The 20,177-nt window shown below is 37.3% G+C and overlaps 1 protein-coding gene across 1 annotated transcript in view; it reads left to right on the top strand.

Moving 5' to 3' along the window:
- Nucleotides 1–20,177, top strand: part of lyst (lysosomal trafficking regulator) — a 103,641-nt gene that overhangs the window by 55,692 nt on the left and 27,772 nt on the right. Inside the window, 13 exon segments of the mRNA XM_058794885.1 lie at nt 337–510; nt 1,529–1,678; nt 1,774–1,911; nt 2,423–2,612; nt 6,675–6,824; nt 8,157–8,754; nt 9,956–10,136; nt 12,772–12,941; nt 15,114–15,344; nt 17,167–17,333; nt 17,418–17,570; nt 19,567–19,758; nt 19,970–20,163. Coding sequence (XP_058650868.1) covers nt 337–510; nt 1,529–1,678; nt 1,774–1,911; nt 2,423–2,612; nt 6,675–6,824; nt 8,157–8,754; nt 9,956–10,136; nt 12,772–12,941; nt 15,114–15,344; nt 17,167–17,333; nt 17,418–17,570; nt 19,567–19,758; nt 19,970–20,163 — 2,688 coding nt within the window.

Genomic DNA, 20,177 nt, shown 5'->3' with positions numbered 1-20,177 from the left:
ACAGATGCTCTACTTTGGGTATGATGCCAAATATCTGACATTTATTAAACGATGAAATAATTTAGTGCAGATGGATCTAGTTTAGTTCGGTTTAGTTTAGGTATTTTGGCGCACATCATGTTTGTTTTGCAGGCAGTACTATTAATCAAGTGTTGTTTGCTGAGGCTTCCTGTGTTCTGTGTGTTATAACACTGTGATCCAGATCGTCAACACGAAAACACATTCACAGCCCACTTCATTTTCACTGTGATGTATTTCACGCATACAGTGATTTTAGCAGCAGGAACAATGAATCACATTCGCTATCTCTTTCTGTCTGTCTGTCTGTTCTTGTAGGCGGTGGAGTTGAGCGACTGTGAGAAAACTCAAGCTCTGGCGCTGCAGCTGCTGCTGTCTCTGGTTAAGAACAACCAGCATCGCACTCATGAGATGGAGTGTTACCACGGCTATTCCATGATTCACCAGGTTCTCATCAAGCCCAAGTGCATTGTGGGATACCACATTCTGAAGGTGAATTTTAGCCGTTCAGATGTTGTTAATTAGCCAAAAGCCTTTCATTCTGTGATGATCTGGGTGGCAATTTAAAATTAAGCAGCAACATGAATATCATGATATTTTATTGTGCTTTTTATTTTGTCAAAGATTCATAAAAATGGCTGTTTTAAATGTAAAAATTTAGATGCATATTATATATCATAAAAAAAGCAGGGAAAAAATATATATGTATTTTTTTCAATTATATCACCAGTCCCAGTATTTTAGTATCATTGAGATACCTGTATAGTTTTTGTAAACATTTTCAATTATATATTTTTTAAATTTATTTATTTATTTAGTTTTATTTGAAAGTTTTAGTAGTTTTGTTGTATATTTTTTGTTTGTTTTTGTCTTTTTTTTTTGTCTACATAATTTTTTATTAATTTTAATGTTAAATCAGTTAAGTTCAAAATAAACAAAAACGAGAAATGTTGCTGTGCAACTAGCTAAAACAATATTATTTTAGTTAACATTTATATATTTTTTTTATATTTTCTGTTTTTCACTTTAATTTTTCTAAAGTTTTAGTAATTTTGTTTTACCTTTTGTCATTTTTATTTTTTAAATGTCTGTATAGTTTGTATTACTTTGTTTATTATTTTTAGTTTGTTTTAATTTTATTTTAGTGTTAAATCTTTTGTACTTAAATATTTAATTAACTTAATTTAATTTATTTAATTATTTAATTTGGTTAAATTGTTTTTATTTATTTCAAGTGACATTTTTATGTATTTAGTTTTAGTTAAAGGTAATAAACGTGTGCTTGTGCTGCTGTTGTACTAAACAGTGCACCCTGCTGGTTGTTACTGGTAATGAAGACTGACAATGAGACTGCTTTGTCCCTCTCTAAGTATATTCTTGTTTTCTGAAATGCATCAGATTAATCTGTCTGAAAAATACTCACTCCATTTTAGCCTTTTGAATACCACTGGAGCTTGATTTGTAGGGTACAGCACAGCAAATATGTGTCTGTGTGCATATGGTGTAACAGACGCTGTTGGACGGCTGCTGCAGCGGGTCAATCCTGACGATCGGAGAAGACGGACAGTTTCATCTGGATGCTGAATCCACTGTGGTGCTGCAAGATCTCAGACTGCTGTCTGAAATTCTGCTGGACTGGAAGATATGGGCCAAAGCGCAGGTACACACTCTCATTTGAATGAGAACATATATTGTATAAGTTGGGTTATTTTTATAGAGAGTTAGCTGTGACAGCTGTGTGTGTGTGTGTGATAGTGTGGCGTGTGGGAGACGCTGCTGACTGCTTTAGAGATCCTCATCCGGGTGCATCATCCTCAGCAGATGTTCAACATTCAACAGCTCCTCAATGCCCAGGTGGTTCATCGCTTCCTGCTCGCCTGCCAGGTGCTTCAGGTGAGACGTTCTCTACATGGACAAACACATGAGGTCTGATGAGTTTAGATTGTAGTCTTTGAAATGTGGCTGTGAGTCTTGTTTTCTGTCAGCTGTCCTTAAGAATCAACTGGTGACGCACCGAAATTTTGGCAGCTGAAAATATTCAACCGGAAATTAATTTTCAGTTTTGGCCAAAACAGTTTTGGTGTTCCTACCATCCAGTTATTGCAATAAGCTATGTTCTGTGTTATTTTTAATATGAAACAAAATCTCAGTTTTTAAATTCTGCAATTGTTTTTTGATAAAAGTACAAAATGCGGTTTGGATACTCTTTATTGTGGTGTGACATTACTGTATCCGCACCAGCAAGCAGTACGTTAACCGATCTTCTCTTTACTACTAGTTACTGCATGAAATAAACATGAACGAACACTTAAAGGTATGCTGAAAGGAAAGAATGCGGAAATGAAGACCAGTCATAGTTCAGTGTGTGGGTCATTTTGTAAAATCATCTTCATTATTCTCACAGGAGCATCGAGACGAGTACCTGACCACCATCCCGCAGGAGGTCTGCCTCTCGTTTGTCAAAATCATCCAGGAGGTTTTGGGGTCTCCTCCGGACCTGGACCTGCTGCGGCTGGTCTATAATTTCCTGTTGGCCGTTCACCCCCCCACCAACACTTACGTGTGCCACACGCCCACCAGCTTCTACTTTCTCTGCACATCGGTGAGCAAACGTTCAGAAAACTCTAATCGAGTCATTAAAGCAATAGTTTATGATCATTTGCATTTTTCCAAACCTGTATGACTTTGACTACACAAAAGAAAGTGATTAGCAGAATGTTCATGCTGCTTTTGCCTTTGCTTTTGAAAAATTATACAGGTTTTAAAACAGAAAAAAAAAATTTTTTAACCTTCATTTGTCTGTTTTTCTTAAATGGCTAATAAATAGCATATCTACATGAATTGCGAGTTACTAAAAATTAAAACCAAAAAGTAAACTTTTTCCATTTTAGTCAGTAAAGCTGTCTAATCAGTTAATGTTTTATTTTATTTATACGTTTCTTTATTTAATAGTATAAAATGATAGCAAAACACACACACACAATAATATCTGTATATAATTATATATTTATCTCAGTTTTATTTGATAGTTTTTGCTGTTATAGTTTTTAATAACCCTGATGTTTGTGTGAGTCTATATATATATATATATATATATATATATATATATATATATATATATATATATATATATATATATATATATATATATATATATATATATATATATATACAGTGAGGAAAATAAGTATTTGAACACCCTGCTATTTTGCAAGTTCTCCCACTTAGAAATCATGGAGGGTCTGAAATTGTCATCGAGGTGCATGTCCACTGTGAGAGACATAATCTAAAAAAAAATCCAGAAATCACAATGTATGATTTTTAACTATTTATTTGTATGATACAGCTGCAAATAAGTATTTGAACACCTGTCTATCAGCTAGAATTCTGACCCTCAAAGACCTGTTAGTCTGCCTTTAAAATGTCCACCTTCACTCCATTTATTATCCTAAATTAGATGCACCTGTTTGAGGTCGTTAGCTGCATAAAGACACCTGTCCACCCCATACAATCAGTAAGAATCCAACTACTAACATGGCCAAGACCAAAGAGCTGTCCAAAGACACTAGAGACAAAATTGTACACCTCCACAAGGCTGGAAAGGGCTACGGGAAATTGCCAAGCAGCTTGGTGAAAAAGGTCCACTGTTGGAGCAATCATTAGAAAATGGAAGAAGCTAAACATGACTGTCAATCTCCTCGGACTGGGGCTCCATGCAAGATCTCACCTCGTGGGGTCTCAATGATCCTAAGAAAGGTGAGAAATCAGCCCAGAACTACACGGGAGGAGCTGGTCAATGACCTGAAAAGAGCTGGGACCACCGTTTCCAAGGTTACTGTTGGTAATACACTAAGACGTCATGGTTTGAAATCATGCATGGCACAGAAGGTTCCCCTGCTTAAACCAGCACATGTCCAGGCCCGACTTAAGTTTGCCAATGACCATTTGGATGATCCAGAGGAGTCATGGGAGAAAGTCATGTGGTCAGATGAGACCAAAATAGAACTTTTGGTCATAATTCCACTAAACGTGTTTGGAGGAAGAAGAATGATGAGTACCATCCCAAGAACACCATCCCTACTGTGAAGCATGGGGTGGTAGCATCATGCTTTGGGGTGTTTTTCTGCACATGGGACAGGGCGACTGCACTGTATTAAGGAGAGGATGACCGGGGCCATGTATTGCGAGATTTTGGGGAACAACCTCCTTCCCTCAGTTAGAGCATTGAAGATGGGTCGAGGCTGGGTCTTCCAACATGACAATGACCAAGCACACAGCCAGGATAACCAAGGAGTGGCTCTGTAAGAAGCATATCAAGGTTCTGGCGTGGCCTAGCCAGTCTCCAGACCTAAACCCAATAGAGAATCTTTGGAGGAGCTCAAACTCCGTGTTTCTCAGCGACAGGCCAGAAACCTGACTGATCTAGAGAAGATCTGTATGGAGGAGTGGGCCAAAATCCCTCCTGCAGTGTGTGCAAACCTGGTGAAAACTACAGGAAACGTTTGACCTCTGTAATTGCAAACAAAGGCTACTGTACCAAATATTAACATTGATTTTCTCAGGTGTTCAAATACTTATTTGCAGCTGTATTATACAAATAAATAGTTAAAAAATCATACATTGTGATTTCTGGATTTTTTTTTTTAGATTATGTCTCTCACAGTGGACATGCACCCACGATGACAATTTCAGACCCTCCATGATTTCTAAGTGGGAGAACTTGCAAAATAGCAGGGTGTTCAAATACTTATTTTCCTCACTGTATATATATATATAATTTTTTTTTTTTGCCTTAAATTTTGTTAATTATATATACAGGTGCATCTCAATAAATTAAAATGTCGTGGAAAAGTTCATTTATTTCAGTAATTCAACTCAAATTGTGAAACTTGTGTATTAAATAAATTCAATGCACACAGACTGAAGTAGTTTAAGTCTTTGGTTCTTTTAATTGTGATGATTTTGGCTCACATTTAACAAAAACCCACCAATTCACTCTCAACAAATTACAATACTTCATAAGACCAAAAAAATAACATTTTTAGTGAATTGTTTGCCTTCTGGAAAGTATGTTCATTTACTGTATATGTACTCAATACTTGGTAGAGGCTCCTTTTGCTTTAATTACTGCCTCAATTCAGCGTGGCATGGAGGTGATCAGTTTGTGGCACTGCTGAGGTGGTGTGGAAGCCCAGGTTTCTTTGTCAGTGGCCTTCAGCTCATCTGCATTTTTTGGTCTCTTGTTTCTCATTTTCCTCTTGACAATAACCCATAGATTCTCTCTGGGGTTCAGGTCTGGTGAGTTTGCTGGCCAGTCAAGCACACCAACACCATGGTCATTTAACCAACTTTTGGTGCTTTTGGCAGTGTGGGCAGGTGCCAAATCCTGCTGGAAAATGAAATCAGCATCTTTAAAAAGCTGGTCAGCAGAAGGAAGCATGAAGTGCTCCAACATTTCTTGGTAAACAGGTGCAGTGACTTTGGTTTTCAAAAAACACAATGGACCAACACCAGCAGATGACATTGCAGCCCAAATCATCACAGACTGTGGAAACTTAACACTGGACTTCAAGCAACTTGAAGCTATGAGCTTCTCCACCCTTCCTCCAGACTCTAGGACCTTGGTTTCCAAATGAAATACAAAACGAGGACTTTGGACCACTGGGCAACAGTCCAGTACTACTTCTCCTGAGCCCAGATAAGACGCCTCTGACGTTGTCTGTGGTTCAGGAGTGGCTTAACAAGAGGAATACGACAACTGTAGCCAAATTCCTCGACACGTCTGTGTGTGGTGGCTCTTGATGTCTTGACCCCAGCCTCAGTCCATTCCTTGTGAAGTTCACCCAAATTCTTGAATCGATTTTGCTTGACAATCCTCATAAGGCTGCGGTTCTCTCGGTTGGTTGGGCATCTTTTTCTTCCACACTTTTTCCTTCCACTCAACTTTCTGTTAACATGCTTGGATACAGCACTCTGTGAACAGCCAGCTTCTTTGGTAATGAATGTTTGTGGCTTACCCTCCTTGTGAAGGGTGTCAATGATTGTCTTCTGGACAACTGTCAGATCAGCAGTCTTCCCCATGATTGTGTAGCCTAGTGAACCAAACTGAGAGACCATTTTGAAGGCTCAGGAAACCTTTGCAGGTGTTTTGAGTTGATTAGCTGATTGGCATGTCACCATATTCTAATTTGTTGAGATAGTGAATTGGTGGGTTTTTGTTAAATGTGAGCCAAAATCATCACAATTAAAAGAACCAAAGATTTAAACTACTTCAGTCTGTGTACATTGAATTTATTTAATACACGATTTTCACAATTTGAGTTGAATTACTGAAATAAATGAACTTTTCCACGACATTCTAATTTATTGAGATGCACCTGTAAAGATTGTATCAAACTCAGCTCATGACATTTCTGGCCTTCTAATTTAAATCAGATATTGTTTCTAACCGTATTTATAAGCTTTTTTAGCAATGCTGATATTATTCTGATAGTCAAAAGAAAAAAATGTGAAGAACACATTTATGTTTTCTGAAAACTAAGCAGGTTAAACTGATTTCATTTTCATTTTGTTGATGCAGTAGTCTAGCATTGAGTTTACAGCTCATTCTTCTTTGTTAGTAATTGTTCTGAGAGGTAGATTTGACCATAAACAAGAGCATGTTTTTTTCTCCTCAGATGGTAAGCTGTACCAGGAGAAGGTTCAGTCCATGATGTACCTGCGGCACTCCAGCAGTGGAGGCAAATCAGCCTGCAGCTCTGTGCTTTCACTCTCTCCCACCGTCTTCACAGAGACGCCCGCCGAAGGTAACGCATCACTGCCGCCCCGAGGTCAGCGCCACCTCCAGTCACATTAAAGCAGCAGACTTACAATCATTAACTCCCGGCCTTCCGCTGAGCATAATGCGGTTATTCATGAGAAGGTCAAAATAAAAAAATCATGCTTACTCATTCTGTCGCACTTTATAAGCATTGTTCACTGGAAATGTTCTTGTCTGACTGTATGCCACTGCTGCGCCTTTTTAAGTTTCGAAACGCGTGACTTTTGACGAATACAAATCAATTACAGCACAGACCTGCCTGTCAAGTCAAGGCAAATTGATTTATATAGTGGTTTTCACAATATACTTCATCTGAAAGCAGCTTTACAGAAAATCATGATTTTAATGTTTATATTATCTTAATAGCTTTATGCCTTATAAGCCAGGCTTCCATCCAAGGATTTTTTGGGGCTATAACTGATGGAAATGCCATTTATTGGTGCAGTTTCTCAAACGTAGAAGTCTTGGTTTTGTTTGTTTGTTTAACTTTAGTGCCTAAATTCTATGTTGATACTTAAAATGATACAAAAACTAGTTCAGAAACACTTATTGTCAAGAAAAGGGGCTTTAATGCAAATAAATGTGGTGTCAAATGACAAAATTAACTTGCATGCAGTGTAGTGTTGCTCCCGTCAATGCACCGTTACTCTAAAGATAAATACCTTACATTAATATTATTAAATTGTATGTAAAGTTATTTGATTACTATTGGTAAGAATAAGATGTGTTGCCTCTCAAATATCATTCTTCTTTAATTTTGTCTAATATTTTCTTGATTACACATCTTAATATGATGTTCCTTTTATTTTATAACATTGTAAGTTCAAATGTTTTATTCATGATGTTCTGAAGATGAAAAAATCAAAATGAATGAACTTCAAAATTAATTTGAATTGGCAGTTGCCTATTTCTAAGCACTCTTTCCTCTCAATCTATAGTCTAATAATATGAAATACTTAATAAAGTTGGATATAATATATATATCGATCGTTATATAAATATATACTGTAGAGCTGTGTGATCGATATAGTTGATGATATAAACAGTCAAGCAGTTAAGATTTGCTGTACAGTATTATCACCATATCTGAGTGTACTGTATGCATCCAGATAAATTTGGATATATTATCTAACTTTGCATAAAGAACTGGGCAATAATATATTTAATGTTTGGCAATGATGTAAAAAAAAAAACGTGCAGCAGAGAAATAAGAGCTCATGCTTTGTGAAAAAAGAGCAATTGAAGAGGCAAATCAGAGCATGAAAAACTTATCATTGTCAAACATTGTCTGACCAAATGTTGTGTGTTTGTCCCACAGTGCGCCACACTTCCTCCCCTGAGCATGGTGATGAAGATCTGTCACTGCAGCCCCCAAGCATTGGCCTGTCTCCACACTCTTCTCCGGCCCTGACTCATGGGAATGTGATGGGGACTGCCGAGCCTGAGGAGGGGACGTCCCTGAGTACCCAGCAGGCCCTGGGCAGCACGGAGACCCTGAAGCGGGCCGGAGACGAGCAGCTCCTCAGCAGCTGTGAGTCGGCAAAGACCATATGTGACTCTCAGAACGTGGGCGGCGATGAGGAGAGCAGCATCACAGGAAACCGAACACCCTCCATCAGCGTAGAGGAGGAGCATGACGGCCCAGCGGGCAGCCCGGTGGACTCTGAGGACCATTTCGATTGGACCAGCGAGGAAGCGCCACGCCGACCGGACAGCCTGAAGGGAATCCAGTCCTTCCAGAGGAGCCACAGTAACCTGGCCAGTCTGGGTTTGGCTTTTCCAGCACAGAACGGCTCTCTTACTATTGCTCGCTGGCCCACCGTGGCTGACCGTGCTGCTCCACCGGACGAGTGGGAAAGTTACACCTACTCACCTGGGTATGACAGACACAGCAAGGCGGACTCCAGTAATGACAGGTACTCTGAAAATACCAGATCCTGGCATTTTCCATGCAAAGAGAGAAAAATTGTAGCCAACATTGTAAACACGATAAAACTAAAGTACATCCGAGTGAAACGGACGAGACAAATGTGGGACGGGTGCATCGTTTGTTGATTGGATGTTGAGATGTGGGCGTGGCATTCAAAAGTGTATGCAGATGAGCGTGAGCCTGCAGAGGCGGAGTTTAAGCGCTGTAAATAATTTGAGAAGTCTGATTTTTCACGGGAATATCCAGTTATGACATTTTGATTAACAGAAAATGTCTCATAATGTAATTAGTAATTATGATCAAGGCACATGAGAAAAGTTGTCATTAACCAAAATATATATATATATTTTTTATATATTCATATTGTTGTGATATTCAGGCCAGATTATTTCACTTTAGTGTAGGGCTGTGCAAATAATCAAATGTGATTATCATGCGCATCTCGTCAGTAAAGCCGGTTCTGTGATACATCGCAGATAATGAACGCAATATTGCGTAGCTTGTCAGTGAACTACGGCCCTGTGTATTAAATGGCGCTCCATCTGAAAGCACACGATGGAGTTTAGCCTTTTTCAAATGCATTGTATAATGTGTTTAATTGTTCTAGATGTGCGTAATATATCTTTTAAATTCCATGTGATGAATAACACTCTTTAATTATGCTAATTTCTGCCGCTGAGTTTTGGAGATGAATGACTTGTAATATTAGCCTTCATTTATAAGTTACATCATCTCTTTAATGTGCTCTTTCAGTCAACAGTTACTGGGTAATTGCCTCCTGTCTTCGTCATTGCCTTTCCTGCACTAAAGATATATCCCATCTACTGTATAATCACTTAAACTCATTAAATGTTAATGACTTTAAACTCTGAGCTCCTAACCACAAACCATATTTGGCTTTACAGATGTGTTTGAGCTGTCATTGGGGCTCTTTTTGGGAAACACTTTGCTTTTTTATCCGTCTATCAAATATTGATTTTTCTTTTTGTTTGTACTGATATCACAGTATGAGTAATTTCTGTCATGGGAACATCGTAGTTATTTTTGTGACAAATCAATGGGGGAAAAAAAGGTTTGTAATTTGCATGCTGAGTGTTTTGGTTAACAGGCTCTGAGTCACAGCTGAAGATCTGATGTTTCTCCTCTTCACAGTGATGATTCATGTGTGTGTTTTCTGAATCATTCAGGTCCAGTGCTGAAGACTGTCTGGTTCTGATCTGCTGTGGTCTGTACGATCTGCTGAGAGGAGTTCTGCTCCTGCTGCCGGACCTCCTGCTGGAGGAGGTGATGGACAAACTCGTCCAGCCGGAGGCTCTTCTCGTCCTGGTCAACCACTCTTCTCCTCTCATACAGCAGGGCGTCATGAAGGTCCGCTCACATTTAGTTGTCTTTGGGTATTTGACAAATGAACATGACTGGGTTTTTTTTGCCTTCACTAGTTCATTTTTAAAGGTCTTGCAGTGTGACAAAAATGTTTTTGAAAATACAAATATTCCACAAAGTCTCATGAGCTCATGAAGACTGCATGCAAAATACTTATAATACAATTGATAATACAGTGTGTTTTTTAGATCACACCACAGTACAGTTCAGGGTATTAAACTGTTTGGCACATTGTTGCCAAGAATTAGACTCTCATGTGCTGCATCCACACAAATATATCTTATTTTATGCTTATTAATGTGGAACCTGGAACATCTCTTTGTATAATATGGATTGAAGGATTAAATCATTGGGAATGAATCAATGAACGTGGGATTACTTCCATATAAACAGTACAAATGCAGGGCTTGACAAGCATTCTCATGTGGTTGTCCTTCGGACAAGTAAATTTGTCATTTACTTGTCCAAGTGTAAAAGTTACTTGCCCGGAGAGAAAAAATTAAGTTAAATTGAGTTATAAATATAATTATTTATTGTAGTTATACAAAACACATTTAGTTTTAGATTTTCCTTTTTAAATGAAATAATGAACAAAATAATAAAGTGTGATAATACTATTATATTTAAAAATAAAAAGTTAGAATTAAATACAAATACAATTATTTTATAGTAAACTTAAAAATAAAATGCTAATATTTATATTATATATATAATTTTCATTATTTTCAAACTTAAATGTAAAAATTTTTAATTAGTTAAATTTAATCAGTCAATTAGTATAATAAGACATTTGGGCTGTTACCAAACAAATGAAATCAGTATCAACAAAATTCATCTTTGCAATGCAGAGGAAACAGAAGCTGCATCTGAAGTGGAATAGATATATTCACCCACTGTTTAATGCAGCTCTGGGGGACATGGAATAATTTAATCTGCAATTGCAAATGAATAAATAATGTTTTGATACATATAACGTTGAATACTGATATTTGAAATTACATTTTTTTTTTAAAAATACTGTAAATGTGAAATTAAAACCACCAGTAGGTGGCATCAAGTCACTGTTAATAAGTGAGTCATTGCGACTGAACCGAAACACCATCATGTTGCTCAGAGTCACAAAACAGCACTGTGGCTATGTTTGGAGCTATTTTTGTTGGTGAATAGAGCAAAAACAGGCAATATGGTGTCTAAAACGTAAGTCTCTTAAATGTTAACTTCTTGTTTATTCAACTGTTATAATTTGTAATCATGATGATTTTTGAAGCAAAAAAAAAAAAACGGCGTTCGATCTTCGTGTGATATTAAATATATGAAATGATATAAATGCATACATTTTCCTCCCCCATATCTTGAATTTTTTGATCATTCTTCATGCATTGTAATTGTAATACTGAATCATGCAGTGAAAGAATGCACGTGAGCTAGTCTAACCTAGACGACTTTACGTAATTATGCGTGCACTCTTTGTTTGATTCTTGCAATATACTCGTTAAAACAACAATTACGAAATTATCACAAACGATATATAATCGCACACCCCTATAACAAAGGCTGTATCACAAATAAAGGCAGTTATTATTGTTTTTGGTATTGACTTTTTCAAGTTACTTGTCCGATTGGGCAAGTAAATTTCTCTTTCACTTGCCTGTCCAAAACATTCACTTGTCCCGGACAAGCGTACAAGCGTTAATGTCGAGCCCTGAAATGTATTTAAAGGGGACATCAGATGCCCATTTTCCTCAAGTTGGTATGATTCTTTAGGGTCTACGTGAAAAGTCTATTACATACTTTGGTTCAAATTTCTCAATGGTAATGTAAAACAACACCCTTTTTACCCTGTCAAAAGCAGCTCTGTTCACAGCGACCCATTTCGGTGCATGTCTCTTTAAATGCTAATGAGCTCTGCTGACCCCACCCCTCTCTTCCGTGCGGTGATGAGCAGTTCTCATGAGATTGTAAACTTTAGCCGCGGAACTTGCAAACTAGCACATTATTAGGAAAGGCGACTTGCAAAGATTAATTAAAAAAACCTTATACTCACTTCTTCTGTAGGTGAAGCTGGATCACGAATGATTCACGCGAACATAGACGCATTTAGGTAGATTGGGGGTGCATTCCCTTCAGAAACAAAGGTAATTCACTGCGTCTTCAGCGGCTCAGATGTTGGGAGTAAATGACGACTGCTATGTACATTACATCATCCAACAGCAAAACACCTCAATCGCTCAGGAGACATTCTTGTCTACGTCTGCTCTGACGTCAAAACAATGGCGGACTGATGACACCTCACTCAGGGCGTTTCTGTGATAAAACGCCAGTGTCAGTTAAATCACGGAGTAGATCATTTTAATGTTTATGGACAAATGAAAAAAATACAACACACAGTTTTCTTTAGAACAATAAAATGACTGGCCTTTTCTATCCATAACTGTTTATCACATCTGCTGCTTTGGTTTGTTTATTTAAGATGATATGAAAATGGTTTATTAGTTGATTCACAAGTTTTATTGACCACTCTGGTAAGAGGGGAGCTTGAGTAATGGGTTTAATTTATTTATTTTTTATGTATTATTTCATACATGCATGGATAAACAAACATGTATGTTTCTTCACGTAGCTCCTGGACGCCTACTTTAGCCGCGCTCAGAAAGAGCAGAAGGAGAAGTTCCTGAAGAATCATGGGTTTTCACTGCTGGCCAATCAGCTGTACCTGCACCAGGGTTCACAAGGTCTGCTGGAGTGTTTCCTGGAAATGCTGTTCGGACGACCAGTCGGGATCGAGGAAGAGTGAGTATGCTAAAAATCTAGAGCTGAAGACGTGCTCATAGCCTGATGAGATGACTTTTGGTGGGTGAATTGAGAAAATCTACCAGCTATATATTTTATTTTATTGTTTTGTTTAGTTTAGTTTTTTTATTTTGTTTTGTTTATCTGTTTGTTATTAAAAATGATAGTATTGTTATTGTTATTGTTGTTATTATTATAAAATTATAATACGATTATTTTTAATCAAAATAATTTTATAAATAAATGTAGAAATAAATAAAAAATAACTCTTATTTTGATAAATAAACAAACAGACATATGTTAAGGGAAATAAAATAACTGTTACCTGAAATAAAAATATAAAAAACTTTTTTTTTTAGCTAGTTGCAAAGGCAACATTTCTAATTTTCATTAAGTTTAATTTGAAGTACTAAAATGTCAAAATAAAAAATATATATATAAAAAAAAACAAATAAATATATTTTAGATAACAAAAACTAAAAACAACAAAAACAAGCAATATTATTAAACATATCAAAATATTAGTAAATACTACAATGGTATATTAATAAGGATGCAAAAATAACATATAATTATTAGGGATGGGACGATACACCTACCTCCCGATTCGATACTATCATGATATTTGGGTAACGATACAACATGTATTGCGATTTTTTTTTTTTTTTTTTTTTACAAAATTTCTATTTCGAAGAATTTCGATTCTACAAGTATTGCGATTCGATATTGCTATGTGATGTGTTTTTTTAACTAGACCAGTGGTTTTCAAACCCACAGCTCTGCACATTTTGCATGTCTCCCTAATTTACACACCGGATTCCGATCATCAGCTCATTAGGAAAGAGCTCCATGAACTCAAATGAGTGTGTCAGATAAGGGAGACATGCTAAATGTGCAGAGCAGTGGGTCCTGGGGAACGGGAATGAAAATCACTGCTCTAGACCATGGGAAAAAGTTGAATGATACACTTAATATACAGACTGTCACAATTAAAAAAAAAAACACATCTTAGCAGTCACTATTGCGATTCGATATTACAATTTATTGTGATTTTTGTTTGCTTACACACAACTACACAATGGATAATATTTGATTATACCCTTAAAATAGACTGTATATGATGAGTCATATTAACAAAAACAATACATCAAATCTTTCTAAACTTTTATTTTAGGAGCATACACATACACAGTGTATATTTCGAGTACCTTGAACCATGAAACTTTAAAGTACCAAAACCCTGAACTTGCTCATGAATATAATCAAATGTTCGACACAATGTTCAAAAAAACCACTTTCTGAAATAAAATAAAGTGCTATGTTACTTTGCATACCGTTTTAGTCATGTTTTCCCGGCAGTTGGAATTCAAAATGTGAAGGTGCAGAAAGAATTCTGGAGGAGGTTTGATCATCTGCCTCCGTCATGGTTTTGTTTTCTCGCGCCAGCATTAAACGTATATGACGTCATCTAACGCAGCGGCACTGCGCACGCAGAATGATCGTTGCATGACATCAAAGTACCGCGAGATCTACAGAGAGCGGGCGGCTCCCACTGATCTATATATAATGATGCTCCGCATGCTTTCGAATCGCTCTCGCGGTACTCTGATGTTATACGCTGATCGTCTGCGCGGTGCTGCTCTAAGTCCAACACACCGATACGTTTCGCCCTCTGTTGGAATTACAAAGCGCTAATTTCTCCCCACCACCTCTTAGGAAAAATTAAATAATGAAATAAAAATCGATTCTGAGGTACACCAATCGATTTTTAAATCGTTTTTAAAAATAAAATTTTTCTCCCACCCCTAATAATTATACTATATATCGTAGTCAAGAGTCACCTTTATTTATATAGTGCTTTATGTGATACAGATTGTTTCAAAGCAGCTTTACAGTGTTAAACAAGAAAATTGTGATTCAGTGATACAAGCAAAATTGACAATAGTAAACAGTTATTATTCATTTGAAATTATATAATGTTAAAATGTATATGTGTGCTTATGTATTTTAGTTGTGAAAACACATTTACCTTTTCTTTTTCTTTTTTACATTTCGTGTTACTGCAATAAATATTTGTGAGGAAACGCATTCAAGAACCTTCTGCATGATGTCTACTGAATGAAACTTTACCCAGCAGCATCCTTATCAACCAATATTGCTCTCTTCTCTCAGTCTGGATCTGGAGGATATGGAGAACATCTCCCCGTTCAGGAAGCGCTGTATCATCCCTTTGCTGGGTCTGCTGGAGAACTCTCTTTACGAGAACTCGCTCGTGCACAACGGCCTGTGTCTGCTGCTGCAGCTGCTCAACACCTGCCCGAAGCTGGCTGACATCCTGCTGGACCACGGCTTACTCTACGTGCTCTTCAACACGCTGTCCACCCTCAATGGCCTGGAGAACGGGTAATGTACCGTATTTGACGTCACTATCTATGATTACGTGGACACTTTTTGCTTCCATTGTAATGAATTCATTGTGATTGACGAATCCAAACGCAGTGTTTACAGGAATGCTAAATAAAGTGATCGGGTTGATTATGCGCATTTCTGATTGGATTTAATCTTTTGACATGCACACACTGCATGAATAAACAGGGTTTCCCGCTGTTGTCGCATACTGTTTTAAAAAGCACACTTGATATTTATCTACTTAAGGTCTAAATTAGGTGACGACCAGCTAGGGGTGTGCAATATTGACAAAAAATAATATCTCGATATTTTCTGGTATTTTATCTATTTTAGACAATATTTAGCTGAGTGTGTTATTGTGCTGACTACCGTGGACAGCTTACTCCTAAAGTGTTTGATATTCTTCATATTCTGTGTGGTGGTCGGTTCACACTGATAGAAATTAATCTTTCCCAATAAGTTTAAATTGATTTTTACCTTTTATGGGCATTTTACCTTTTATAAAGCCATTTTTCTAAAAGTGTGCATTTGTCAAATTCTTACATTTAATCAGTGAAGTAGAATAATAAGACATTACTGTTTAGTGCAGAACATTAATGAATTTAACCTGCAATTACAAATGCATAAATACTATTTTGAGATATTAATTTATTATTTAAATAATAAAAAGAAACTTTAAATGTGAAATTAAAACCACCAGTAGGTGGCAGCAAGTCACCGAATCATTTAAACGGTTGATTCATTCAGGAACGAAACGCGCTCAGAGACTCAAAACAGTGCTGTGGCTGTGTTTGGAATTATTTTTGTTCTTGAAATAGAGTAAAAACAGCCAATATGGTGTCTAAAACATAAGTCTCTTAATTAACTTCTTGTTTATTAAACTGTTGTAAAAAATTCAATATTACATTTGTAATCATGGTCATTTTTAGAGAAGAAAACGGCACTCTTTGTATGATATTGATTAATCATGAATGATATAAATATACATTTTCTGCTCCCATGTCTTGAATTTTGTGATCATTGTAAATTGTAAAAAAAAGCTGCTTTGCAACCATTGTATCGTAAAAAGCGCTATACAAATAAACTTGAATTGAATTGTAAATGCATTTTAATAGACTGAATCATGCAGTGAAAGAACTCACTTTAAATGCGCACTATTCTAGACTTCACGTAATGCATGCAGTCAGTAGTGGTGTTTTGAATGGTTTTTGCAAAATACTCTGTCAAATTGCACATCGTTAAAACAACAATTACGATATTATCGCAGACAATATATATCGCACACCCGTACGACCAGCACATGAAGTGTTGTGCTGTGCTGCTTACTTTAGAAAGCAGTAAAAGTGCCCCTTCCTGTGCCCAAAAGCAGTCGTCTGTGAATGAGTCTTAAACAAGGACTGGTGGGACGTTGTCCTGCTCCACTTCACAGACGCTGAATGAAAGCAGAATTTTAGAATGACTGGACACTCATTTATGACACTTTATTTACCAGGAAGTACAGCTCGTTCCGCGCGTCATATGTCATTACGCTGTTTTTACGTCACTGCACATGCGCAGTACTTTCCAGTTTCGGTTTTCAATCCGATCAAGTGTTTACATGTCCTCTCGCTCGGATTACAAAAGGAATAAACCCCACTCCTTTCAATCCGATTGACATTTTAATCGGATCTGGCCAATTCAATCCGATTGATGTGGTTACACGTGACTTTTTTTATTTCGATTGTGCTTCTAGTCCTATTACGATCGGATTATTAGTGTTGAGGAAACTACTTTGAAACTGTGGTTTTCCAGGCTACATGATGTTGTTGCTCTGTAGGATTCCTCCGAATGACTACAAGCTGTTGGTGTGTGACATTCAGCAGCTGCTGGTGGCCGTCACCATCCACTCCTGCAGCTCCTCGGGATCTCAGTACTTCCGCATCATTGAAGACCTGATCACCCTGTTGGGCTACATGCAAACCAGCAAAGTTCGGCGCACACAGGGTAAAGAAGACTAATACTTTTATACTACAATGACATGTGACGTGTCATTCAAGTGAAATAGGAAATTCTCTGTTGTCGCTTCAGAAATGGCCACAGCACTGCAGTTCCGCGTGATCCAGGCAGCCATTGATTTCATTAAGACCACAGCCAATCAGGACCCTCAGAAATCCAGCAGCTACGTTCACGTGCCCACTTCACCGCATCACGCTCTACAGCAGAAGCGCAAGAGCATCGCAGGTGAGCAGGTCTAGAGGTCAAAGGGGGCTGGCATTTGTCTTGTTTATGTGATGGTTCAGGTTATTGAAATGCCTTTAAAAGCATAGTTCACCCTAAAATTAAACTTTTGTCATCATTTACTCATTTACCCTCATGTTGTTCAATGTATCATTAATATACTCCTACAGATTTTATTAATATTTAGAATGAACTTTTCTCTTTATATTTTTCGTTTTAGCTTTAAAGTCTTTGTGCATTTGTCATTTTTCTTAGCTCTATATGTATCTAAATAGTTTTTATTCATTTATATTTCATTTTTATTTTTTTATTGAAAGAAACGTTTCTTTGTAAGCTAGCTGAAATTCATTCAAAAGTTTTTTTTTTTTTTTTTTTTTTTGTTGTTGTTTGTTTTCTTTTCATTCTGAAGTATTACTCTTTTTATTATTTTTATTGTTATAGTTTTATAAAATTTTATGCTATATTTATGCATTATTTTTTAATGATGTATATGTGTTTTGATGGTTTTGGTTAACCAGTTTTGACCCAAAAGTGATCTGTGGCTTTACACATGAAAGTATTATTATTATTTATTTTATTTTTTATTTTTTGTTGTTGTTGTTTTTTTGTGTATGTGTGTTTTTTTACATCTATTAGTTAGATTTGTCTCAAATTACTTCTGTAAAACACATCTTTCCCGTATCTTTTAGGACTGATTTTTTTTTTTGTTGTTGTTGTTGGTAAATTTAAATATGCACACACAAAGAGACTATAAACAAACAAAAGATAGGTATATCTGTATACATTTGTGTTTCATCTCCATTCATCTTGTCTTAACCATCAGCCCTGAATGTAACACTTCACCATTCATGTGTTTCTGTTGTATTATCACCTCCCCTCGCACTCCCAAGGTTCAATGGGGCTGAAAGACTCCATAATTCCCCGTATTCCCCGGCAGCACTACTGTTCGTACGGCCTGATTCCTCTGCCCTCCCCGTTCAGCTTCCTGTCCCAGGATTCCCCCCTCCCTTCCCCAACCGGAGCAAACTCCTACATGTTCCCCTCAGACGCAGGTAGCCATCGACCCCATCCGCAAAAACAAAACAGGCCACAACATCCTGGCTCTTTCAGGGATGTTGAGCGCGTGCAGTGAAGTGATTTAAAGCGTGTCTGCTGCTCATCCGCCCAGTGTCCTGGACTACTGGTGCCTGTGTGTGTTATCCTCAATTACCCAGAATAAATCAACTCGGCTGCACCAGGACTCGAAGACTTTTCCTGCAGCTCTGTCTGTTGATTTATCATTCGCATTCTCTCTCATTTACACCTGCCATTAACATCCATCTTTTTCGAAAGAAATTAATACTTTGATTCAGCAAAGATGCATTAAATTGATCAAAAGTGACAGTGAAGACATTTATAATGTTACAAAAGATTTCTATTTCAAATTTATGATGCTCTTTTGAACTTTCTATTCATCAAAGAATCCTGAAAAATAAAATGTATGATGGTTTCTACAAAAAATATGAAGCAGCACAACTGTTTTCAGCATTGTTAATAATCAGAAATGTTTCTTGAGCAGCAAATCAGCATATTAGAATGATTTCTGGAGGATCACGTGACACTGAAGACTGGAGTAATGATGCTGAAAATTCAGCTTTGATCACAGGAATAAATTTATTTTGAACATATATTACAATAGAAGAGTTATTTTAATTTGTAATAATATTTTACATATTTACTGTATTTTTGATCAAATAAATGCAGCCTTGGTAAGCAGAGGAGACTTCTTTCAAAAAAGTTTACTAGGATGCATGTTGCATTTCGGGTGTAAATGACAACCTGCCTAGGCTAACCACTCAATCTTCAATTAGACGGATGTTAATATCTGCATCTGTCTGTCTTTCTGTCTGTCTCTTGATCCCTATGTCTTTGTGTGATTTATGATCCTCTGTTCTTTACGAACAGTTCCTTTAGCTCAGTAAGCATGTTGTTGTGTTCACTACACACCTGTTTTTATCAGGTCGGAGGCGGTTCACGGTGGCCCAGTCAGACTCACTGCTGACGCGAATGCGCTCGGTGGCCAGCGATGAGCTTAACCAGATGATGCAGCGCAGGATGAGTCAAGAAAACCCCATCAGAGCCAGCGAGACGGAGCTGGTCCAGAGACTGCAGAGACTCGTGGTTCTGGCAGTTAACAGACTCATCTATCAAGGTACAGAAACAGACATCAAATCTGTGATAATATCTGCTCATGAACATTATCATCCGATGTGAGCAACCATAAACCACTTTAATGCAATTTACATGCTTCTGAAAGTATATGCATTCTACCATGGTACTCTACTTTTTTGTTAGTGATAAGAAACAATCCATGTAGACTGAATACATTTGGTCCACTCTAACAGTTTGTCATTATTCTTCAGATATCAACCATGATTTCTTTGACTTCCTGAACTTTCCCGAGTCTCCTGATCACTCCATGTCCATGCCGTTACCTGGTGAGCAGACGACCGATGAGAACGACTCCACGCCGTCCACCCCGATCCCATCGGGCAACATGAAGAGCTTCCGCAAAGATATTCTCAAACTAATGATGGAGGGCATAAAGATCTGCTTGGTGAGTCGCTTGCA

The sequence above is a fragment of the Onychostoma macrolepis genome, chromosome 13, assembly GCF_012432095.1.
Source record: "Onychostoma macrolepis isolate SWU-2019 chromosome 13, ASM1243209v1, whole genome shotgun sequence".
NCBI lineage: Eukaryota > Metazoa > Chordata > Actinopteri > Cypriniformes > Cyprinidae > Onychostoma > Onychostoma macrolepis.
The sequence above is the reverse complement of the archived record's forward strand: the minus strand, read 5'-3'. Positions and strand labels throughout refer to the sequence as shown.